The sequence below is a fragment of the Filicampus tigris genome, chromosome 11 (assembly GCF_054856515.1).
Source record: "Filicampus tigris isolate MCC_2025a chromosome 11, RoL_Ftig_1.0, whole genome shotgun sequence".
Lineage (NCBI taxonomy): Eukaryota > Metazoa > Chordata > Actinopteri > Syngnathiformes > Syngnathidae > Filicampus > Filicampus tigris.
The window spans coordinates 12,064,861-12,090,347 of NC_141227.1; the positions used below are offsets into that span (position 1 = coordinate 12,064,861).

Sequence of the window (25,487 nt, forward strand, 5' to 3'; positions counted from 1 at the left end):
GCTTTCGCTATACAGTATACCTCCAACCGCTAGAGGGCACACTAAGAAGAGCTGCTCGACAGTTCTGTTTTCCTTGAACTCTGACCTCTCAGCTAGTACCTTGTGTGATCGCCGAGGAATAATAATAAAATGAAAGTATTATAGATGATGACTTTCTTGTCAAGGTTTTATTTTCCAGTTTAATAACAGCTGCTCTTCCTATTTGACTGTATTCCTGGAGAGTATTGTGTCGCATAACTCCGCAGCGTCTTTATTGATGTGCCTTTTGGCACCACCGGGTTGTTTTGCTACTTTGCTAACTAGTTAGCCTGCTACGTGCTGTCGTCGCTGATAATGCTAACTTCAACACACCTCTTTCAAGTTCTAATAACATCCGCATCTGCGTCATTGCGTTGTTCTGATGACCACCGACGTTTACGTTGTCTAAAAACTGTGGCTCACACTCTTAGGCGATGTGCACACTGCCAATGATTTACTGTAGTGCAACAAGCAGCTCGCAAGAACGTAATATTTGGGGGATTGCTAACCGGAGCTAGTCCGGGTTTTCGCTCATAACGACGGTCAAGCTGAGTGGAGAGTTTTGCTCAAGTTCTTTGGGAAATTACTTCATACACAGAAGGAGGTAACATCGCTCGCGTTCTCAGGACGCGACAAACTTTCGAGGAACTATGGCCAATGTCACGGATCTGCAGACCAAATACAGCAGGTTGGCACAGGAGTACTCCAAGGTAAAGTTATCCTTTATGTCAATTATCTTGTGTTGTTTCATATACGTAGACTGTCACTAAAGGGTTACTGAGATGTGATTTTATCCCCCTACCCTCACACCTATTAATGTTTTGCTTTTCACCATTTTAGCCAGTGTGAAATGATTAAATTGATCATTTCAACAAGATATCCCCACTGTGAAGACATGACATTTTGTCCCACATCACAAAGCGTATTTAGCAATAACCTTCAACATGCAAATGCATGTCGTGTAACACGCGTAGGTTTTATGACGAACCAGCTATTGCTTTTCAATAAATGTAGGAATGTGATTTAACATGTTCGTGACTTCGTGCTACTATATTCACTTGTGAAAATTTTGGTTACGTTGTCTAGCTACAGGACATAAGATTGTTGAAAAATCTTGAAAAGATATTTATCTTGACTCGCATCTCATTGCATAGTCCTCTAAAACTGAAAAAAAAAAACTTTTTAAAATGATTGGTCAGGTACACCAAATAATATAGCTAGTGAGGATGTGTGTTTTCTCATCACATTACAATAAATGTTCAAACTCTTATTTAAACAGCATCATTTATTATGATACTAAGATACTTGACCAAACTCTTTTGTTTGGATTAGTGTGTATTGGGTGTCTTGACATTATCGTTACATTTAGACATTAAAATGCACACAATGTCATGTGGTTATTCACTTTAAAAATTCCATATGGGTAAAATAGTTCTAAATGGCACCAATGAGCGTTTTTTTCCTCTATATGCCCTTTGTTTCCATGTCAGCTGACTGCATGGCCATTGGTCAGTGTGTGCTGTTTCCTATTTGACTGATGTCCCAGTTAGTGAACCGCTATATCTCACTCCGGAAGTGCTGACTATGTAGTTGTCCCTCACACACGGTTATGCTGGTCTTGTGCAGGGTTTTAAACAAGTGTGCCTTATGTTGAAATGATGTCCACTAAAAAAGTTGTAAAGTTCATGTTATCCTGTTGTGTATATTTTCACAGCTGCGTGCCCAGAACCAGGTGCTGAAGAAGGCAGTTGTTGATGAGCAGGCCAACTCTGCTTCCCTCAAAGTAAAAAAAGATAAATCACAGCGCCCTACTGTGCATCTCTAGGTTTATTTTCTGCCTCCTCAAATATTTAGCATGGTCCTATAGCGATTATTGCAATGCCCAACAAAAGCCCCTTTTACACAGAGATCTGGCAATTTTTTAATTTATTTTTTTAACGGGGGCACAAAGACGAATGTGTGACACGGAAGACCTACCTCTCTTGCCCTTTTGGCCTGGAAGCACTTCTCACTGTCAGAGTCTTGTCACATCAGATGCTGATGTGATATTGTCACACATCTAATAATTAAGACCCTTATTCAGAAATGTGGCAGGATCTCTGTGTAAAAGAGGCTAGTGATTCTCAGGGAATCCTAATGTTTGCTGCACCATTACTCCTTTTTCATTGCTTGGTTCTTTGTCTTCAGGAGCAACTGAAGCAGAGGGATCAGAGCCTGAGGAAGCAGGAGCAGGAGATGGACAGCCTCAGCTTTCGGAACCAGCAGCTGGCGAAGAGGGTGGAGCTTCTTCAAGAGGAGCTGGCTGCTAGTGAAGCTAAGGGCAAAAGAGGAAAGGTGATCATGGGGATGGAACTAGAATTGATATATTGTTCAGCTCCTGTTAAAGCTGTAATCCCAATCATTTTCCTTGTTATCAAATATTAAAGTGGAAGTCAACCCCCAAAAATTCCAATATGTTCTATGTGCCTTCACTAGTCTAAACATGGCATTCTGATTAATATTGACTCCCACTTTTAGCCATCTCAGTGGGCGGCCATTTTGCCACTTTCTATCAACTGAAAATGACAGCACAGTCACAGGTCTCAGATAACGACCAATTGCAGCTCACCTGTTTTCTGAAACTGAGCCATTATTGGTCGTTAGCAGAGCTCTGAGCAACTGTGAAGTCATTTTCAGTCGACCGCGAGTGGCAAAATGTCCGCCCCCTGAGATGTACAAAACTGGGTGGATTTTACCGCTTAACTCATATTCCCCAAATGCAATATTAATCAGAATGCTGTGTTTAGACTACTGGGCCTGTATAGAACATATTCTTGTAAAGACAATGTTTGAGCTGACTTCCTTTTTAAAAGTTACAAAGATGCTGTAGGATAGCACAAACCAAAACACTGTGCAACCAAAATAAAATGAAGGGCTAAATAGATATCAAAAGCAGTCTCATTGGATGACTAACAAGTGCTTTGTTCCTACAGGCTACAACACTTTATATAATTGCACAAGTATTGCCCTCGACTGATATAGTTTAAATGTTAAGTGCTGAAAACCTAATTTGTCTTTTTTTTTTATGTTGTAGTTAATTTTATTATGAATAATCCTACCTTTCTACTAATAGAAACAAATAAAAGAAAGGGCAGCTCAGAAATACTGCTGCCATTAAAAATCCTTTAAAAGCGTTGAATGAGTAACATCACTAAATGCAGCAATAACAATAGGGCACATACAAACAACCATTCACACCGATGGACAATTTTTTCTTCAATTAATCTTGCATGCGTCTTTTTGGGATGTGTAGCCTACGTGTAATAGGAGAAAACCCACATCAGCACGATGAGAACGTGCATACAACACACAGGACGGCCTGAGCCCATATTCGGTAGCCCAATATCCAAAATTTTTGCCAGATGGGCTGTTATTGTACACTAGTAGACCAAAATAAGTTTTGTGATCAGTAGTTTGAGTGTGAATGTTTATGTCATCAGACACTCAACAAATTACGTTCATAAATTTGAATGGTAATAATTCAATGCTGCTGCTGTTCCCCCTTCAGAATAAAGGAGATTCTCCTTCACACCATGGTGTACGGACACAAAGTGTTTTTGATGAGGACCTGCAGAAAAAGATTGAAGAAAATGAGAGGCTTCACATTCAAGTAATGTACAATTAATATTGGATTTATTTTTGGCCAAAGATACTGAGGAGTCTACGCGTATTTGTTTTTCTCCTGTGTGTTCTTCAGTTTTACGAGGCAGACGAGCAGCACAAGAGGCAGGAAGCTGAGATGAGGGCGCGTCTAGAGGAGTTGGAGCAAGACTCCCAACACCACCAAACTGTCGTGGATGGACTCACTACGAAGTTCACCGAAACCATCGAGAGGCTGCAGAGTGACAAGGCGCGATTGGAGGTGAGGATGAGCTAGAACAAAAAGCCAAAAGGACGAATCATCATGCGATTGTAAGATGACTTGAACGTATTTGTGTGTTCCTCCTTTTTTAGGTTAAAACACAGACTCTGGAGAGGGAGGGAAAAGATTGCCGATTGAGAACAGAGGAGTGGTACGTTTCCTTGTTTTTTTTGTCTTTTTTTTTTGTTATGTTTTGTTTTTTTAGTTCCATGAAGGATTTTCGGCTTAGTCCTGCCTGAGTGACAAATTGTTCTATTGCACTTTTGTGTGCAGTCAGCAGCAGTTAAGGAGATGCCAGTCAGAACTGAACAGACAACTGAAACAAAGCAGCAGCGTCATCCAGGAGAAAGTGCCCTTTAACGACACCAGTGAGTGTTCTAAACTCAAAAATCAAAGTATAACAGAGTTTTGTCATTAATGCAATAGACATACTGTATTCTGCCAGTAAGTACATACAAGGGCTTCTCAGTTTACGACTAGCCTGTGCTAATGATCTAGTAAAGTCATAATTGCAGTAAACACACAGGTCATAGAAGTGAAATAGAAAACCTATTATTTTGCAATGTAACAATGTATTCTTTATGCGTCTGCGCTTGTTCATTGCGCTTCCGTAAGCTTGAAACGTCACGTCGGTGTCGTCGTAAAACGAGTACATCCTGTAGTTGATCCTAATCCCCCCAGGATTTAGGATGACTGATGGGGAATATTTTGCTCATTGAACCTCCTTCCTTGTCCCTCCAATCCTCCAGAATTCAGCGACTACAACAGTCTAAATGTGCCGGCACACAATCGACGACATCAGGTGGGTGTTTAGGGGACGGACTCATCTGTAATGTACTGTTTATTCTATTTTGATTTGCATTTCAAACATCAATGGTGTTGTTTTGAACATTTGCACATGCTGTAGTTTTAATAAACTTCTTAATTATTTTTTTTTCTTCTTTCTAAATTCAGCTAAAAGCCCGCGATGTGGCTGGTCAAGCCTTGAGCTTCATTCAGGACCTGGTGGCTGGTCTGCTGAATTTCCATTCGTACACTGAGCAGAGAGTCCACATCTATCCACTGGACTCTTCTATTGAGTCTATTTCTCCCCTGAATCAGAAGGTTGGTAGGATAGCAAGCACATGCAACATACATACATACTGCATCTCATGTGAATTTGAATATGAACGTTTTTTTCTCCTGCCAGTTCTCTCAATATCTACATGAGAATGCTGTGTATGTCCGCCCCCTGGAGGAGAGTTTTCTGCAGTTACACCAAAGCATCACGGAGGACACGGTCACAGTGCTGGTGAGAGATTCTTCGACAAAGACATGATTTGTCTGTCCTCTGTCTTTGTCCATCCATCCAACATCTATTTTATTACGTTGTTGAATTGCAGGAGACTGTGGACAAGCTGAAGAACTTTAGTGACATTTTCTCCACATACACTCATTTCCTACAAAAGCTTCTCCCTTATCAACAAAAAAGGTCAGCAATGTTCTTGCATATGTGTGATAAGGGCAGAGAGTGGAGGAGGATGTTTTTTAACTGTCGTCTCCTGCCAGCCTAGAGGAGGAGTGCCAGACACCACTTTGCACTGCTGCCCTTACGGTGAAGAATCGAGAACTGCAGAACGATGTGAAGAGAGTGACTTTAGTGTTTGACAAACTACAGAACTACATTAACCTGTTGACCTTTCCCAGTAGGTTAACATGAATTATTCAAACCTGTTTTATGATTTTTGTCCCATGCTTTTTTTCATAGACTTAATATGAGCTGTTTTGTCTTAGGTGTTCGTCAGGATGGTATGCCACAAAGTAGCACCTCTGCTGTTTTCACCCAACTGGCGGCTTGCTTGCATACTCTTCATGATGTTGTTAAAGGTAAGCAGCCGTTTCACTGTCATGAACTGTGGTTGAGTCAGATAATTGCCCGAACCACTCACTGTTTGAGCCTCATGATTCCTGGTTTTGTATTCTTGAAATACAGAAATGAAATCCAGGAAGAAAACAAATTAATGGGAAAACATGGCCATTCAGTGAAGTCAAGTTGCATCAGTTTGGGCACTCAAACGTCTCGTGGAATGGAATTTTGATAGCAGGCAATAGCATTTAAAACAAAGGAGACCTAGGAGATTGCAACTCTATAAATGAACTCATTTATCGTGACGTGTTTTGCACGCATTCATGTCATTTCACGAACGGCATTCCGTTCACATCAGAAGTCGCATTTATTTTTGTAATTTGAACGACCGCATGAAAACATGGGCTTTAACAAAAAATCTGAATTGGTAACATAGCCATATATGTAGTTTGAAGAATATACAGGTTATTAACAATTGTTCTTTAGGTGTACCGTCTAATGGGTGTTTCACTTTATCCCCCTCCATTCTTACTTCGATGTGCCCATCACTTTGGAGCAGAAGTTGGGACTAACTAAGGATGGGCAATATAATATGGCCTTGAAAAAAAATCTGATTTCCTGGAAAGTTTTTTTCCCCCCATCATTAACTTGACAAAAAAAAAAAGAATCAAGATAAATAATTTAAAAAAAAACCCACCATTAACAGGATCTAGAACCTCTACAACTTTACTGAAAAAAAGAAACAATTAAAAGTTAGTGGTTGCACAAGTGTGCACACCCTCTTACAGCTGGGGAGGTGGGTGTGTTAAGAATTAACCAATTACATTTTACCCTAGTGTGAGTTGCTCATCAAAGCATCCTTCAGTTGTCATTGTTACATTAAAATGAAGGCTACGGTGTTGTCTTGAAATGTATCCCTTTCATTATGCAACTCATTGCAAAAAACACCCCAAAAAAACAGGCAAAGACACTGACCCACTGTGACAACTAACCCCATCACAGGGATCGGTGTCACACACCTTGGAGTTGTTTGTCACATTGTTAATTTAATGGAAGAAATCTTTTTAAAAAGGCAAGACACCACAACCAAACTTGAAAGCTGAATTGCATTAACAAGTTAACATAAAAAACAATTTTATGCATTTTAACACAAAATGATCAAGAAACACAAACTGGAAACATCTTTAGTCCAGCCTACCAGAGCTGGGCATTGTCCCCCTGTCCCCGATTTTCCGTCCTGTTTATTCTATCGAACCACGTGGTCCCGGCCCGTCCCTCGTCGGCGACAGCCAATCGGCGTTGAGAATTTAATCTTCACGTCACACGCAGGCGTCGCACGATCAGACGCGCCACCAAACGAAGAAAAAATATCAAACAAAAACAACTGACACACGCACGGTGATTGGTGAAATAAAAACAATATGGGGCACATCTCATTATGTGTGTGAGACTGCAAGGTACACAACACTCTTATTTTTTATTTTGCCCTTTTGTCGACCGCGTGTCAGGAGTGCGGCACCCGCGTGTGACGTGGCATCAGTTAAGTCTGTCCTCGACGCCGGTTGGCTGACTCCGACCGACTGGGACCACGTGGGTCGATTAAATATGCAGGACGGAAACTCGGGGACGGAGGGACTATGCCCAGCTCTGCAGCCTATTATGTATGATAGCATTTGAACAAAGCAAAGTCCTATATAATCCTCCAATTGACCCTTTTGCTCATCACTAATATAATAATGTTAAATGTAGCACATTTAAATAGATGTTTACAAACATTGACAGGTAGAATGGCGTACATAAAACAATATGATTGTCGTGCTCATATCGTCTAAACCAGCAGCAACAACAACAACAAAGATTGAGAAACTAGCTGCTTTTTGACATGTCTGCTCATTTATTTTTGAGCAATGTCTTGTCAGTGTTCTGTAAACTATATTGGTAGTTGGCAGTGCTCCAGATGGTTGTTGTTATTTGATTTCACTTTCCTTACTGCCCTCATCATAACATCTGGTAGAGTCAGGCTCTTTGTCTTCATTGTAAATGATCTGCTCATGTTACTTTATACAACCAGTTCAGGGTGTATCCTGCCTCTTGCCCAACGATAGCTGCGATAGGTTCCAGCACACCCGCCACCCTAGTGAGGCTAAGCGGTTTAGAGAATGGATGTTTCTTCATATAAAAAAAAGAGAAAGAAAGTAGTCGTAATCCCACCACGCATGATTAAGGGTTTGGTTGTCAATGATGACCAACCCCAACTCAAACTCCTTGTTAACATTTAGGGTTAGGGTTCCTTTCACACTTTTTAAGGATCACAATTATTTTATTATAAACTATTTTTATGAAATCCTAGAATAGAATATTTAATATCTGACCATTTAAAATTTGACATGAAAAACTTGAAAGTCCACCTTAAGTTTAAACTTTGTTACTCCAAACAATCCTATGAAGCTGAACCCTGTTTCCCTTTCTGTATGTCTATTGCTACAGTTTGAGAGACACTGCCATCTAGTGGTGAGATATGGTGGTCACTATGTTCAGCGTGCTTGACTTGCACTGCGCTTTTTTCTTTTCAAACCGGCAACACTGTGAAAATCATTACTCTCATGTTGTCTGTTTCTTTGTGGGAATTAACTCGCTAGGCAGTAGGCGGTCACTTGAGCGGTCAGAAGAGTCACTAAATATAGGAATCAAATCACTTAAGTTCCCAACACTAAGTCAACTTTTGGAAACAAACTCAGTTCATAGCCTTGCTGTATGTAAGTGTCAGCAGTGCAGGTCATCTGGGCTATGCTTTAAACTAAAAAAGATGTGAAAAAAAATCTGAGCTGTAGTTTGGACTCAACAGACCTCATCACAATTTCTTTACTTTATTTTAGTTCCAGCAAATCTCCTTTGCTTTATACAACCCAATAATAAACTACCTTCTGAAACAGCAAAACCTAGTGTAGGTCTACACAATTTGTCTTCGAACATGGTTGTTAAAGAAATCCACTCGCTGCACTGCCAGCTGAAAACTTTCATTGTGTGGTTAAATTCAGGCACTGACTTTATATGGCTTGGCAATTTTTATCAGCTCTTCCTATACATGTCCCTTCTTCGACTGCATTCCTTTCAAATATAAATTGAAAATGGTCACAATACAGATACTTCTCTTGCTCTTCTTCATGTATGTGTGTGTGCGTGCAAATAGAAATGTCCAAGCACTACAACCAGAAGGCCAGCTTAGAGCAGGAGCTCCCCACTGCCACACAGAAACTCTTCACCACCACAGAGTGTCTGCTGGGCTCCCTCAGTTCACTGACCAACAGTACAGGCAAGGTACGGCCAATAGGGGGCGATCGGCAGCCAGGTTCATGATTCATCTCTCCCGCACGCAAACACATTACGCCTTCTGATGGACAATTGCGATTTGACAGCAGTTGGTATCATGATGCTAAATTGCCACTATAGGCAGAACTCAGGTGGCCAGCAGTTACATTTTCAAAGCTACTGTCAAAAATCACAGTTTTAGCAGCTGCTCCCCAGCTAGAGATACTGATAAATGATTTCTCTTTTTGAATAAAGATGTGTCTGATGGGGGGGCCCAGTGCGGTGGCTTGCACACATGCTGGCACAGAATGTGTGAAGGGAGTATTTTGAGATTGGGTATCTCTGCAGGAGAAATCCTAACTGCACAGACATTTATTTTACCCGTCACTGTTGCCTTCCATCTCATGTGGCTGCTAAGGGTTGAATTTTATGAGACTTAATATCTGTGGTTTCTTGCAGCTTGCCACATTCTTCAGCAATAACTTGGATTTCTTCACGTCATCGGGCTACGGTCCCAGAGGAAACACAGCAGCCCTTAACCCTTTACAAGCTGAGATTATGCTTTCCAACAAAAAGAAAGCAGCTGCTTATATTGATGCGCTCAGAAAGGTAGGCATTCCCAGCCTCTTTTTGTGAAGATAAAGAGCATTCAGAATACTATGATGGTTAACTAGAAAAGAAGTATATTTAGAAATATGTATATTCAACAATGTATTTATTATATAGCGTTAGTTGTTTGCCGTTGTGAAAACACATTTAGATAGATGTATTGTAAGATACTAATAGTAGGGATGTAACTATTAATCGAAAATCGATAAACATCGATTCTAACAGATTAATCGAATAATTGATTTGAATCGAGGTGAATCGAACTTGGACATCTCAGCACTCACAAGCCCTATACAGCAAACAAAAGACAACATAACTAAATCAATAGAATATACTAATTTAGAATCCTAAAAAAAATTTTTCCCATTCTAGATGCATACCACATTTCGAATGTGCAGATCAAATTATGCGCTTGCGCCAAACATCGTTGTGTATTGCGTTTGTGGATGGCTGCAGCATCACACTAGCGCACAGAGACAAGCATGGTAGTGATTTTTTAAAAATCGAATCGAGAACTGAAAATCGAATCGGGGCTTCAGTGAATCGTTACATTCCTACTAATATGTCATCATTTATTTTTTTGTCACTGCTTGAGTTTAGCCCAGGCCACAGTCCGTTCCATACAGGGAAGCGCTGTCCAATCGCCGGATACTCACAAGCTCAACTGAGAGTAGAGAAGGTCTCACTCAACAGGTATGATGCTGCTTCCTCTATGGGTCACTCTAAATTGGTTGCATGTGGCCGTAGGCGTTATGTGGCTGTCTCGTGTGAGGCTGAAATGGGGGAAATAAATGCCATTTCAAGTTGAATACAGTATTTCCGTTTTTGAAATTGCTGCAAAACAAGCTCAGTCTAACCGGATTCTTTTTGTTTTGCTTTGTATTTTCCAGCCGTTTCTTAATCGTTGTGCTCGGATCCCTTAGTTCGCCTGTTCTTATTTTTGCTCTGCTGGCCTCCTGCAGGTGCAACAGAGTCAGGAGAAGATTGCGCGCCTTGAGCAGGAAAAAGAACACTGGCTCCTGGAAGCTCAGTTGGGGAAGGTGCGGCTGGAAAAGGAGAACCAGCGTATTTCAGACCTGGAAGCGCAGCTCGCCACGGCTCTTGGGGAAGGTCAGAACTCGCAGACGTCTGCGGTCAGCTCGGTGACACACAACCACGAGGAAGTAGAGTCGCCTCTGAAAACCGCTGCCAAAGAAACGATGTGCACCAGCCTGGTACAGTCACTTTTTAATTTGATCTTGCAGAGGAAATGTCCTATTCATGGCCAGATTTTCTGTCACATTTATTATGTGTTACTCCCACGCCGTTTTTGAGAGATAAAACTCAGACATCTAATGTGTTGAGGGAGCACCGTAGAAGAATTCTGTTGCAGTTCACAGTGTCCCTATAATCCAGAACTTGTCGGGCCTCAATGATCAGGCAGGCTTTATTGTTGCAGTTTAGTCAACAGCTGTGTTTATGTCTCCTCTCCCCAGGTTGGCATGTTGTGTACCGTACCCATAGCTGAGCACGTGAGTGGCCCTGCATTTATATGGAAAAAGTTCAAAGCGGCGTATTCTCCTTGGATAAATCGAGTATAACATTTCAGGATGTTGCGTGTGTTTTGCAGGTGGGGGACGAGGAGTCCAGGGAGCAGCTGATAAAGACTCACTACATGACCAGAGTGGGAGAACTCACCACTCAGCTCCAGGTGTCAGACAGCAAAGCAGTGCACTTCCACTCTGAGGTGAAACCTTCACTTGAATCAAAGTCGATCGGAAAAACAACTTGATTGCTTTTGAGCAAATAACATTTTCCTAGCCATTTGGAAAAATATTGCAATAATGACTTTATCCGTCTAGTATCGCGCTTTGGCCAAGAGATTAGCCATTGCAGAGAAATCACGTGAGACTGTTGTCGAGGAGATGAAATGCGCCAGTCAGAACATCACACACCTGCAGGTATGTCAATCTTCCAATAAAAGCACCACAGACTGCACTAGTTCCCCGTTTTGAAATTGTGTCGTGTGCCACACAGGATGAACTGAGCACGACCAAGAGGAGCTATGAGGACCAGTTGAGCATGATGAGTGACCATTTGTGCAGTATGAACGAGACGCTGAGTAAACAGAGAGAGGAGATCGACATGCTCAAATTGGGCAGCAAGGTACACTGAGGACCATTTTTTATTTTATTTTTTTAAACTCTTAGAATATGGGTGCCAGTCCGAGGGGGTTGCAATGTAGCGCCCTAGCAAGGTTTTTGTCTGCCGCCCCTCCCCATTAGCATTGGAAATCCAATTGCATTTATTTTACAGTTATCTTTCATTTGTCGGATAACATCTTTCCAATTCATATTTTCCACAATGTTAAATAATTGCATGATTTTTTGTTGCTGATGAGCGGACAGATCGGAGCTACTTTACAAAAGAGGCACCATTTGCCAGTCATCTGGAATCGGTTCGGGTTTGCAACGTCAGACAGTGAGCAAGTCTGCTGCAAAGTATCGAGGCTCTTGACACCAAAAACGAGTAGCACGAGTCTGAATTCCAGTATTTCTGCATGTAAAATAGACACACGGCATCAAATGGACACACAGCAGCAAATGTTCTGTGTGCGCCTCGGGAGCGAAAACTCCAGCTAAGAAACAGACATGAGCAGAATTATTTCACGTTTACTCATAACAAGGAGTCCGTTAATAAGGGGTCGATTGCTCGAAACATTGTCAAAGTTGTTCAGTGATAGTTCAGTTGTTCCATATTAATTCCAAAGGGATTTAAAAAAAATTTTTTTACATTCTACATTGTTGAGCATTTGAAATTCTTACTAAAATTTAATCAGGTTTGTGTTTAAAGGGCAATTTCAGATTTTTCTTTGTATTGAAAGGTGGGGGTGGGGAACGTCGATCCATTTGTATTAATATTAGTTGGGAATTGCTCTACGTTAACTGTGTTAACTAAGTTTTATTGTATTTCACACTGAAGATGATTCTTTTTTCCCCCGGATTCAGTGGCACCCTAAGCGTTTGCCGATATAGTGCCAAATGGATGAACTCTGTTGATGTTGCGGTATAAAAGACAATCGAAAAGCACCAAGGAGCGAGTGAGAAAAACTCAAGTGCCTCTCGAGACGTTAAGTTATGTTTTCAGCCTGTGAGCCGTAACGTCGTAAAGATTCTGCCAGTTACAGGACGGACAAGGAGGTCAGTGGTAGCAGTGTGCTTACTGCACGTTCTGATGGGAAACGCACCTGCTGGCTCCATCTGAAAAAGATATTAGGTCTGCTCTTGAGTGTGTGTGTGTGTGTGTGTGTGTGTGTGATTCGGCCTGCTTAAGAGCAGGTTGCCAAATGGCAGGACAGAACATGTGTGTGATCTGAAAGTGGTGATTTTCTCTTGAAAGACAGAAACTAGACCCAGCATGTTTCTAGATTCTCAAAGGAATGCAAAGTAAACCCGAGCGTTGGGTTTGATAACATATATCTGACATTTTTTGGGGGATACAGATTTCCAAGCTGTCAAAATCCCTGCTTTTACATACAATATGTCTTTGGCAGTGTTCTGCACGATCATGACTTCGTACGGAAATCAATGTGAAAGTGATTTTTGATCACGTTGTCTGTTTCTTAGCGTGAACTTGAATCAAAGTCACTAGTTGCTTTAGCAAAATCGTTACTAGAAGGGTCAGAAAAGTCACTCGGCAACAATGGCTGCTTTTGAAAAGTCGGTCCTCTCTGTTTGCAGACATGTTAATGCACGCAGCAAGCGTCATCAAGTTCGCACTTTGAACTGCGCTAGCCACTAAAAAAAGAAATCATTCCGAGCAATACATTTGGCTTAATTGATGAATCGCACAGCCCTAGCTGACATAATTCTTTTTAGACCACAAATTTAGACTAAACAGCACTTCTGCTAGTTGTTGCAACCTGAACTCCATTCCTCCGCAACAACAATCAATCTACATACATTATACCTAACTATGAATTAATCAATTGTTATATCCGTGCATTTTGTAAAAATGTGACATGAACGAGCATGGAATCTATGATGAACAGTGGGTGTGGGCCGTTTTTAAAAAAAAATTTTTAAATACATATATCTGTATATATCTTCTACAGGCAAATGCCAAGAAAAACAAAGGTCGTTAGCGGCTCCCCTCCAAAAAAAGAATGGCTCCGTTTGGGATCATGAGAGCACCTTGAAGACATCGTGGAGCCCCCCCAACACCCCCCAAACCGCCAGCACACACCCAAAACTGGATCACAAGCAAAGCCTCAGAAACTTCCACATTTTACATTGTGGCATTACGAACACTCAAGACTGACTGAAGAGGCCTTTTCTCTCCTCCTATCACTTTTCTCTCCTCCTATCACAGCGTCACATAAATTCTGCCGGAAGCTGTTTGACCTTTAGACCAGAGCAGGATAGGAGATGAACCACTTTCCTTCCTAATGGAACACAGGAAATGGATACGTTTGCTGACTTGAAGACCAAGCCCTGTTAAATGAATCAGCCTTTTTGTTTTTCACGGTTGTGTGTACCGGTGTGTGAGGGAAAAACGACACTGTTCTTGCTGAACACAAAATGTGAGTTTGGTTATTTTTACATGCACATATTGTTTCACGCCGTTAATGTATATCCCTTCTAACACTTGCATGAGCTAAGAAGGGCTTGCAACGATCAACCAACAATTTAACACTTGAAACCATCCCTTATTATGGAGAGTCCACAAAGAAGTCTGTTGAAGGAACCTCTGACTGATAAACTGTTTACATGGAAGAAAAAGTCTACAGTGGACAACTTGTGAGGGTGTGAACTTACTTTGCAGCAGTACTTACTTTATTTTTTCCACTTTTTTTTTTTTTTTAAGCATCAAAGTAAGTGCGGGCCTCCTGTTGGGATGTTGAAGCCTCAAAATTTATTGCAGGTTGAAATTATTTTATGCATACATTTATTATATCCATTGAAATATTGTATGTTTCAGTGTTAAAAATGCACATAAACCGAATATAAAATAAATGTATTCATTCCTGAATGTGCAATTGTTTCTCACAAAATGTGAAGTCTGTACCTACTTATTTTGGGTGTGTCTCAAAAGTTTGTAGAATGGGATGTGTCGTTGCCTGGAGTCTTGAACTGTTGCTTAGACAAGCTGGTTCACGCAGCGTGCAATGTGCAGCTGCAGTTTCAGTTCTGGCATGTTGTGACATGATGAGGTAAGGCAAGGTAGCTTCTCACCGCTTGCTTGCTAGTCTTCGCTCGGGTCACATGGATTTGTGTCCACATGATGGAAAGTACTGTACTAGTATCCTCACAGTGTAACCTTCTTGAAAGCCCACTATGTGTGTGCGAATCAGAATAAAGAGAATTTTCTCTTTAGAATGAGATCCCTTTGTTGTTTTCTACATTTTTAGATTTTTTTTATCCGGCCAAAAACCCACCCAGTTTACCACTGGGAAATAAGGCGGTGCCATTTAATTTGAAACGGGAACTGTTTCAAGATTATTATTTAATGGCGTCACTTTCTCTGGCAAAAATTATACTTGGTCAATCCGTTATAGTTTGTAGTGCTTTTTAATGCTCCTGATACACTCATAAAGATGAAAAATGCCGCTTCCAAATTCACCAGGTCAACTATTTGAGATTGCCAATTTAATGTATAAGTGTGAGCATGTGGTTCACTTCATACAGTACTGTATATGCTCTCCACTTAACCATAAAGTACAAGGAAGTGAAAATGGAACAATATGTAATTAGTTCCTAAGTTCCCCCCTTTGCGGATGTAGCATCTTTCACTTTTCTGTGAATCTCTTCAAGTTTCTTTTTTTTTTAATGTGCATTAATTTTAGCCATTTATCAATAAAAAGATAAGAGGTGAAGGGATCTGGCTCAATTTCAGTTCTAGTTCATCCCAAAAGACAGCAAATTCATCCTACCATTTTACTTTGTACAAGAAAATACAGTAGCCCTGTCGTAAAGTTTTTCCCCAAAATTGGAATGGAGATCGAGCAGCACGGTAATAAATGGTTAGCAGGTTTATCGTCTCACAGTCCTCAGCTTCTGGCGTCAAATCTCTGCTCGGGCCTTCCTGTGTGGAGTTTGAATGTTCTCCCTGTGCTTGCATGGGTTTTCTGCGGGCACACCAGCTTCCTCTCAAGTTCCAAATCGATATCAAAGGTCCCCTTTCAAATTCTTTGAGTTGAAAGCGTGTCGCAAACTCATCCTACCATGAAACCATTTCCAAAAGGTAATGCACCTAAGCATTCTAGCCCAACTCTTGATTCATCACTCGCAAATAAAGGTGTTTGTCACAACCCTTTTGTTGTTGTTGTTGTTGTTGTTGTACATCCATCCATCCATCCATGTTGATATTTTGTATTCCCCTTTTGCTGTTCAGGGTTACAGGGAGCTGGAGGTTATCCCAGCTGACTTTGGGCAAACTACACTGACACTGCCACACACCAATGCCAAGCAAATGCACTACTTCACCATCAGTGATAGGTGTTGGAATGTCTTCTAAGTATGGATCTGAAAAGAGTAAAATCCTGTATATCGTTCTATTTATATTTTTTTCACCCATTATCTTTAATCTGTCTGGAACATGTATTTTATGTTACTATATCACTTGTGTCAAACTCAAGACTGGGTGGCAGATCAGGCCAGCCACATCATGTGGACTGCTAAAGCAAATACGTCTACTTCAAGTTCCTCGCGAAAATCTGTACTAAAATTGAAACGTGTTTTCACTTTTAAAAATATTGAGATATTGCAAGCATCTTTTTTTTTTGGGTCATCGACCCCTTTTTAAAATAAATCCAATCCTATTTTACGAAACTATTTTAAATCCAGGTATTATTAATCAATTTGTTGCGTATTTGTAATGATATGATAATGTCTATGGGTATGACAATAATTTCAGTTCAGTTTCAGTCGTTCCGGCCCAACTGCGAAGCGAAGTCGAAGTGTGTCCTTTCCCATATTCGTGAACGCACCGCAGCTCTGTTCCTTTCTGCAGCGTCCTGTCGGACGACAGTCAGGCAGCGTTAACACTCCCGGGATTCACTCTGCCATTTTGAAGAGAATCAACTGACCTGCCATCATCGGCGTCCATCAAACTCAAGTGTGATGACCTCACCGAGTGAACTACCTTTCTAAATTTGTAAGTTTGTCTTACCTTCAGCCCCATTCGTGTCTGTTTCCAATGGAGTTGTGCTAGTTTGTGCGACGTTTCAATGCGCCGAAAACTCTGTTTTTGGTCAAAGTTGGGTTCATGTTTTTGCAATGATTGTTGTCAGTCGTAGCTACGCAGTGTTTTGAGTAATTGTTGTCTGGTGTTAAAACGTGTGTAAAGACTGACTGAACACACTGTAAAGTTCACGAAGTCAAAACAAAGGCGCTATTAAGCAGCGAACCCGGAGAGCGGCCTGCGTGTACGCGATACGGAGCATCGGTGTCGGGGTGTTCAGCAGCTGCCTGGAACTCTGCTTGGATATACCGAGAAGGGGAAGTGTGGAGATTGTCCTGTATTTTCATGTCTGTCCTAACATTTACTGTCTCTCTGTCCAATCTGGAGAGCACGACATCGCCAACCTTCAACCCGTTTAACAAACTTTACAACGTAAACACACCATGCGGTCACAACAATAGGTACACCTGCACAATCTAATAGCAGTACCGGTACTCATTCTTCATTCTTTATCTTATAATGCTTCAAGTAAAACCAATGAGGAAAATTATACTATCAACTTTATTAAATGTAACTTTGTTTAATATAGTGGTTGGCATATACACTATATCACCGACTGTGGCAACCAAAACGGCGTTGCTGTTGTGCTGGGGTGAGTCTAGGATCAGAAGTTTAGTGGTGCTGACAGCTTTGTCATTAGCACATCCGATAGGTGGGCATTTGGTCAATGGGGGGTGTTGGTGGGCTTGACGTTTTATCACTCAAAAAAATGGGTTGGGTGGGTTGTAGTTAAAATGTTACAGCTCTTGTATTGGATCTCATTAGCTTATGTAGTTATGCCACCTATTGTAAACCGTGAAAGGTCCAGTAAAACAAAACATGCTAAACTTTTAGTGTTTAAAGTGTAAAGCAAAAAGAAGACTGCTCTTAATGACGCCCATTCTCGAGGTGTTTTTCCCTCCCCACTGTTTTAATAAGGGATGGGAAAGAGCTGTGGTCCATGGAATGAAAGTTAATAACAGCTAACTAGTGATGCTTGTTGCATGTTGTTTCCAGTGTGTGCTGAGCAGCAGTTTCTCTTCTGCTCGCTGACTGATGAGTCGACACTTTGCCTCTGGAAATGGGTCATCACATTGTCAGCTTTGCACTTGATAACAGTGACTGCGGTCACAAAAACATCCATCAAATGCAAGTCTAATTGGGTTGTTCTTTCCTAAGTTTTTTTGTTTTCGTTTGTTTTTATCCTGGAATGACTGTTTCACTTATATAAATTTGTTGTATTTTCAAAGGATTGGCTTAACTCGCCACATGATTGAGCATGTTGGAATTGCTCACCCATCAGCAAATGATGCTCTTACTTTGTATAAACCACCTTTGATGACTGTGATGTCAAAAACATGTTGGCCTCATTTCCAAAAAAAAAAAAGATTGGTGCCTTTTGCAACCCAATTGACTCACTTGGGTCTGTCTGGCTAATGGTCTGGTATGTGTTCTAGCTTGTTTGGCTGATATGACTCAGTAATATTTAGCATTTTTTATGTAGCTGTATTTACTATGGGTTCATCACATGGTGGGTGTGTTTTTCCACGTTGAGCTTGCATTTTGGCAATATTTGTTATATGTCAGACAAACGAGAGCACATTGCCATTTCCTGTGTGCATGGCTCTATGTCCCAAAGGAATGTATGGAATTTATTCTCTTGTTCTCTAAAAAAATTGCAGCTTCTCATTTCTGTTCTGCTTAGTGAGCATAAGTTCTGCCTAGAAAAACATTGAGATGTAAAGGATGGGATAAACCATGGAAAATCATGGAAAAGCCTGTACTTATTTTTGACTTCCTAGTTTGTTTGTAGCTAAATTCATTTGCACTCCATCCATCCAGCCATCAATCAAACATTTTTTTCCACTAATGTGATGTTGGATCACAGGGGCAGCTTTCCACACTGGTCGCCTTAAAATGGAATTGAGTTTTTTGTGACTTCAAGGGGCGGAAGATATAGGGAATGTCATCTGAAAGAAACATGTTTATTGTCCTTGCTCATTCCTCTGTAGTTTTCCCAAGTTTGATAAAAGCAAATTGTGTATCGATTGCACCAAACTGTCAACTAAAGTGGAGCACCCATCTAAAATTATGTACGTCTACATTCAAGACGAGGGACACAACAGTGGACTCATCCTAACAAAGTTATCACTTTGGTTTATTTTATTTTAACAGGTAAGGTTACAGTGCAACCTGAGAATGGACGTGCGTCACTTGTCACCTCACTGCCAAATATCACAGTACCTCACTGCCAAATATCACAGTACGGTACTGCAAGAACCCCCAGACATGACTTGGTTAATGTCACAAAATCTCATTGATGTCATTTGACGCTGCCAAATACTTTTACATTAGTATACTGTATTTCATTTCAAAACATGTACTTCACTTGTGCTCGCTGGTAAAATTGTTCATGTTATCCATGTAATCTCTTAAGTGATTTTCTAATTCTTTCCCATAATTTCCTTTCTTGCAGATAAGAATCTGCTGTTGTTAAAGCAAAGCAGGAGCTTTTTGTTTTGAAGTGCCATCAGCCATGTGTTCCACCAATCACTCGAACTGGGTTACATTTGAAGATGACAACACGGCACTTTCTTCCCCACAGAAGCCCCGACAGTCGCCAGGGTGTATCAAAGCAGCACTACCACGCCCCAATGGTCTCAAATTAGTGCTTCCTCCTATCAGAGACACTTCCTGGAGCTTCAACAGCTCAGTGGAATCTCCTCAAAGCCAATCAAGTGTCAGTGGGGGTTCATGTATTTTGAGTAACACGCCCCTTCGCACCCCAACCAGTGGCGTTTCAAGAGTCGTGTCTCCATTTCGCTCTAACTCCAGGGAGGAAAGCAACTTCTTCCAGAGCTTCACCAGCACATCTCCCACTTCTCTTCCCTCTCCTGCACCAGAAACCCCGAGTCTAAGCTCAGATGGACCAAACCCCTTCCCTACTTTCCGGGGGAACTCTGGACACTTTAACCCTTTCTGGGAAAGCTCTGGACACAGCATTGATGCGGGCAGCTCCTCCTCAGACTCTGAACCCGACAACGGTCTACCACGTTTCTTTATACGGACCAAAGATGGCAGTGAGCCTCCACGTGATCACCTCCAGAACACTTTGTCTTTCGTTTGCAACAAAATTGAAGGACTCACCGCAGAATCAGACAACAACGGAGAGACGGAAAGACACAGGAGGGATGAGCGGCCACTCAGTTTGAAAGGTGAGGTGATAAGTGAGGGTCCCTCTCAGTTTGTACCCCGGGGGTTGTTTTGTAGCCACAGAAGAGATGGTTGGCCTCTGATGCTCAGGATTCCAGAAAAAAAAAATCGTATGTCCTCAAGACAATGGGGACCGATCTACCTCCGCTTGTTACCGGGAGGTGTGTTGCAGATGTACTATGAGAAAGGGCTTGAGAAGCCATTCAAAGAGTTCCAGCTATTGCCTCAGTGTCGGCTCTCGGACCTCAAGATAGAAAGTTACAGTGAGCCCCGCAAAGTCCTCACAGTGAAAGTCGAACATTTCACCTACACTGAGAAGAAACGCTACCACCCCAAGCTGGAGGTGAATCATGAAGCGGAAGTCGAACAACTGCTCAAGTTTGGTTCCACTGTACACAAAGACATGGAAGATCTGGTGGTCTCCATGGAAGAGGAGATCTTTAAGCTGCCTCTGCTCCACCAACCCAGGCGTAATTACGAGGAGCAGGAGCTGTCACTGCAGATCACTGACCACATCTGGGTACAACAAGATAAGTTTGGAGGAGTCATGGAGCGGACTGCCTTCACTCAAATTCACTGTCTCGCTTTCCTGAATGGAGTCGGCGATTGCTTTCTTGCCCTGAACGACCTAGGCCTGTTGCGTTCAAATGCGAGCTATGGATCAGAAGATGGCAGTGAGGTCTGGATGGAGCTCACGGACTGCCACTTCCACAAGTGTGTGAATGAGACAGAGTTTCAGACGTCCAGATTGATAAAGTTCTGTCCGCCGGATGCTTGTAGGGTGGAGCTGATGCGGTACAAGACAATGTTTTTAGGGTGCACAGAAATTCCTTTCTCAATAAAATCTGTGGTCACAGTTCAAGGTGCCTATGTTGAGCTACAGGCCTTTCTTAATATGTCAGGAACATTCCTCTCCACCATGGGGGTATCGGACACGTATCCACTGTGTGAGAATGTAGAAGTGCGAGTGCCGGTGCCAGGTGACTGGGTCAAAGTGACACAAACAGCGGCCTTGCTGCGCCAGAGGTCACTGAAGGCCCGTATGAACAGAAATGCCTGCTTGGGCTCCTTCAGCACCGCACAGTCTCAGCCTGTCATGCAGGTGTCAGTCGGCAGCGTCAAATATGAGAATGTCTATTCAGCTGTCGTCTGGAAGATTGACAGGCTCCCGGCAAAGAACACAGGTAACGCGCATACCCTACACAGTCTTCACTAAGCCATGCTTCCACCAAGTGATACAATTCATCTCACACATCTCACACTATAGTTAGTTGACCCTAATCCGGTCTGTGAGTCCACAATGTCCCATATTAGTGCGATGGCAATAACTACTTAAAAGGGAAGTCAACCCAAACATTTTTTTTTCAGAATAGGTTCTATGCAGACCCAGTAGTTGAGACGAGGCATTCTGATTAATATTGTGTTTGTGGAATATGAGATGAGCGGCAAAATGCAGCTGCTTTTAGCCATCTCAGAGGGGCGGCTATTTTGTCACCTCTGTTGACTGAAAACGACATCACAGTTGCTCTGGTAATGACCAATCACAGCTCACCTGTTTTCTGAAGCTGATCCATGATTGGTTGTTACCTAAGCCCTGAGCAACTGTGATGTCATTTTCAGTCGACAGAAGCCCCCTGAGATGGCTAAAAATGGGTGGATTTCTCATATTCCACAAACGCAATATTAATCAGAATGCCTTGTTTCAACTAGTGGGCCTGCATAGAACATATTCTTGAAAAAAATATGTATGGGTTGACTTCCGGGGTGGCGGTCTGTTCCAATGAAGGTGGGTGTGTGGCTCTAGTTTTACCAGATGGCCTTAAACATCACACAAAAAAAACTCCACAAATTGCCTTTTTAAATTTTATTCGCAGGCCAGTCTGGTCCCTAAACCTCACGAATAGAGGGGGTCCACTGTATATTAATTTTGTATGCTATTTTATGCATATTCTGTTTCATTTTTTGGTGAAAAATTTAAAATCTGATGTGCAGATATGTTTTTTTTTTGTTTTGGATGAAAACAGAAAACTAAAAATGTTGATTTCCAGTACATGATTTAATTGGAAAGTGACGATATGTTTGCCGTTTTGGAGAATGAGTGAAAGCCCTGACCTTGTTTGTTCCCTTTCAGCAATCGACCACCCTCATTCATTCTCTTGCAAACTAGAGCTGGGATCTGATCAGGAAATCCCAAGTGACTGGTATCCGTTTATCACAATGGAATGTGAGATTATGGGCGCCGTCGTGTCACAGACTACAGTCAAGTCACTGGGCACAGTCAATGACATCCAGCCACAGAAACACGTGACCAGCTGGACACGGTATCATTGTCAGGTAAGATGTTTCAATAGCGGCACAGTGTGAACCATACGGACAAAAGTCTGCAGACGCGCCTCTTAATTAATAAACCAAGCTTTACGCCACATCTCTTTGTGCGGAATATTTGTTTTGCTTCCAACTTTTTAACTTGGCCCCTTAATGAATGCTCCAAGAAATTCTCTATTTTTCATTTGTTGTTGCTGTGGGTGTAATTGCTAGGCGTACCAATATTTAAGTCTATATAGCCTGTATCAGTGGTCCCCAACCTTTTTTGTGCCATGGACCAGTTTATACAAATCCATTTGCTTCACGGTCCAGCAAATCAATGCAAATGTTTACTGTACATACGAAGTAAATTTAAAGTAAATTTAAAACAAAGATGATGAACAGAGTAAATCAATAAAATATTTTTGTACTCAACAGAACAATGTAGAACAAAATAAAGTAACACAGTGAACGACTATAAATTGACCCATTGGGAATAATGAATAATAATAATAATAAAATGTGAACATTAGAATTTTAACAAAAAGCGCCGCAAAAATAACAAAATAAATAAAATAACTTTTTCGGGGGTCTGTTTCTCTGTGTGGCCTGGTACAAAAGACGATTTTGATCGTCGTCGTGATTAGTCGACTGATCATGGCAGCCCTAGTCTAGATCAGACCTGGGTAAAGTACAGCCCACTGGCCTGTCTATATACTCTGTATTCAGAGACTTTTTTGACCCAAAGCAGCTTTTTCCCCCCAAAATAACTTTCAACAATTCCAACAGTGGACCTTGTGTTAGCACCATTCTCATTCCCTGCAACTTGGATTGGCTAATAGGAGTTAGAAATGGGTGTGCATAATGTGAGCACACTTAAGAAATATAGAAAATGGATGCACAAATTAGAATGTTGGGACCCGGCCTGCCCGCTAATAGTGAAATGAAAATCACGTTTAATTGATGCCCATTGAAATGCTTTGGAGAAGAAAAAAAATTCAAAAAACACTGATAGACATTCTGTTTTCTACCAAAGCCGGAGGGAAAATGGGGGAAAAAACCTAAATACTTAAAAAAAAAATTGAAAAATATGTTTTTTAGTCCAGGTTCAAAACTGTTATTTCCCTCATGCTTGTGTTTGAGCTCCTCTAAAGCATTTTAAAATCTTTTGTTTGTGTATGAAAACACAATCAAGCACTATTACAAAAATAATTACTCAGATGCTCCAATTGCATTTCGCCTATTTGTTGCTTTTTTGTCCGCAGGTGGAAGTGGAGAAGAAATGGATTGAAACAGAGTCAAAGAAGAAATCCGGCTGTATGACACAGTGATGAACAAAGAAACTTCTTTAAAAAAACCACACGTATAAACTTTCTACATAATATTTTGTCATACTCATCTAAATTTCACATTGCTTGGTATTCCCAGTTTTGCTCATGAAGGTTTAGTCCTTTAAGACTGTATGCATTATTATCCTAACACTTGCACTTTACATTTAATTGTTAAAAGTAAAATAACAAATGTATGAGAACTGTATGTAGACTTGCATTTGTGTCATCTGCACTGCCCTCCAGATTCACTTGCAGCCTAAATTAATGAACAGGCTGAGATTATTATTAATGAGCAGTGTTCACTGTTTGGGATAAGTAGATTTTCATAGGGTTTGCAATTACGCCCCGTGTTGCACACATGAATTAATTATGGTTATATGTTAATAATCCTATTTAAAGGTATGACTCCTCCTGTAAGCATTTTATTCATTCCACATTGTTCTGATGACAAGTACCAGTAGGTCAATTAGCTTGCACTAGAATATGGCAAATGCTTGACATCATCCAGAAGAATCAAAATGTAAACGCCTCGTGGAAGAGTGACGTAATCACAATAACACAACCAGCTGCTTCTTTTTGTCTGTAATTTGGACTAGCTTGATTAAGCTTAAATGCGTTTTAGTGGCAATGACAACAAGCTGTTGGATACAGGCAATTGGCAAACAGTGTTTTAATGATGCATCGTAATATGTCTTTGTGTTCTGCTGCTGCTGCAAAAACCCAAGACTTACACTCATGGTCTTAAATTGTGCATAACTATTTAACATTCTGCCAAGACGTTTTTTTTTTTCAAATGAAAGCTACAATTTTTTTATGCATAAAAACCATCTCATCCCTTGTGCTGCTTACCTTCCGTTGGCCTTTAAGCCTTTATCAAGGTTCAGTTCTGGAGGAATGTGTTTTCATTGAATCAAATCATATGCTTATTATTGACTATTCAGCTTGGTCACAGTGAACTCAAAGGCCTTGAATTAAGACCGATAACCAGTATGTGGTACCGAAATCCTGTCCTACCAAAGCAAAATGAGAAATAAACCTGTATGACTTGTCATTGTTTCTTTTCTTATTTATATCACAGTCTATTTATGCATTTCCCATTATTTAATATGAACAAAATTTTGCCTTCTGCTCGTTGGACTTAAGCAAAACTGAACCCTCCACATTCTGTATCGCTTTTGCCCAACCTTTGCTACACGAAGAACTTGGCTGTGTGCTCTGCAAGTGATACATCTTGTGCACACACACTATGCATGATAATAATATCTTAAGGTCAAAGTGTTTCCTGGTTTGGTGTTTGTGACAGGCGGCACCACGGCGCAGTCAATGACCTAGTGGCAAAGCCTTGAATGGCTCCCTGAGATAAGATAATCCCTCAGTGGGGGACTCACAAAGTTCCAGTTGACACAAAACAAAAGGTGAAACACAAAAAACCTTAGAACTGAGTCACGTCTGTCATAACAAGTTGGTGAATAAGTCATGGTTTTGTGGGTTTGAACACCTCATAAAAAAACATCTTTGACAGTTTAAATAATGGATTAGTAAATACAGTCCAGTAAAGTACTTATGTTTTGATTCCATAACATATACTCTATTCATCCATCTATTTACACATTTTTTTGTACCATTATGATAAATATCACTATCATTGTGGGGGATTAATCCGAGAGTCAGCACAAGCCACATTCTTAACCACTTGTCCACAGCTGCTAACCGCTATTTATCAATCCCTGGTAGCTAGGCTATTTGAGGAATCATA

The 25,487-nt window shown here is 41.1% G+C and overlaps 2 protein-coding genes across 2 annotated transcripts; both read left to right on the forward strand.

Annotated features, from left to right (window-relative positions):
- The first annotated feature begins 53 nt into the window (after positions 1-53).
- On the forward strand, positions 54-15,028 carry ppp1r21 (protein phosphatase 1, regulatory subunit 21). The gene is made up of 22 exons (XM_086045533.1): positions 54-728; positions 1,733-1,801; positions 2,206-2,352; positions 3,566-3,667; positions 3,755-3,919; positions 4,012-4,070; positions 4,193-4,287; positions 4,669-4,721; positions 4,874-5,023; positions 5,109-5,210; positions 5,302-5,390; positions 5,468-5,604; positions 5,693-5,785; positions 8,956-9,083; positions 9,534-9,683; positions 10,284-10,376; positions 10,646-10,897; positions 11,159-11,194; positions 11,293-11,409; positions 11,525-11,623; positions 11,700-11,828; positions 13,777-15,028. The coding sequence occupies exons 1-22, from the start codon at positions 669-671 to the stop codon at positions 13,804-13,806; spliced, it is 2,355 nt and encodes a 784-aa protein (XP_085901659.1). The 5' UTR covers positions 54-668; the 3' UTR covers positions 13,807-15,028.
- Positions 15,029-16,605: 1,577 nt separating this feature from the next.
- Positions 16,606-24,782, forward strand: ston1 (stonin 1). Its single transcript, XM_086045457.1, has 4 exons — positions 16,606-16,817; positions 19,360-21,280; positions 22,228-22,430; positions 23,666-24,782. The coding sequence occupies exons 2-4, from the start codon at positions 19,420-19,422 to the stop codon at positions 23,729-23,731; spliced, it is 2,130 nt and encodes a 709-aa protein (XP_085901583.1). The 5' UTR covers positions 16,606-16,817; positions 19,360-19,419; the 3' UTR covers positions 23,732-24,782.
- Positions 24,783-25,487: the final 705 nt, after the last annotated feature.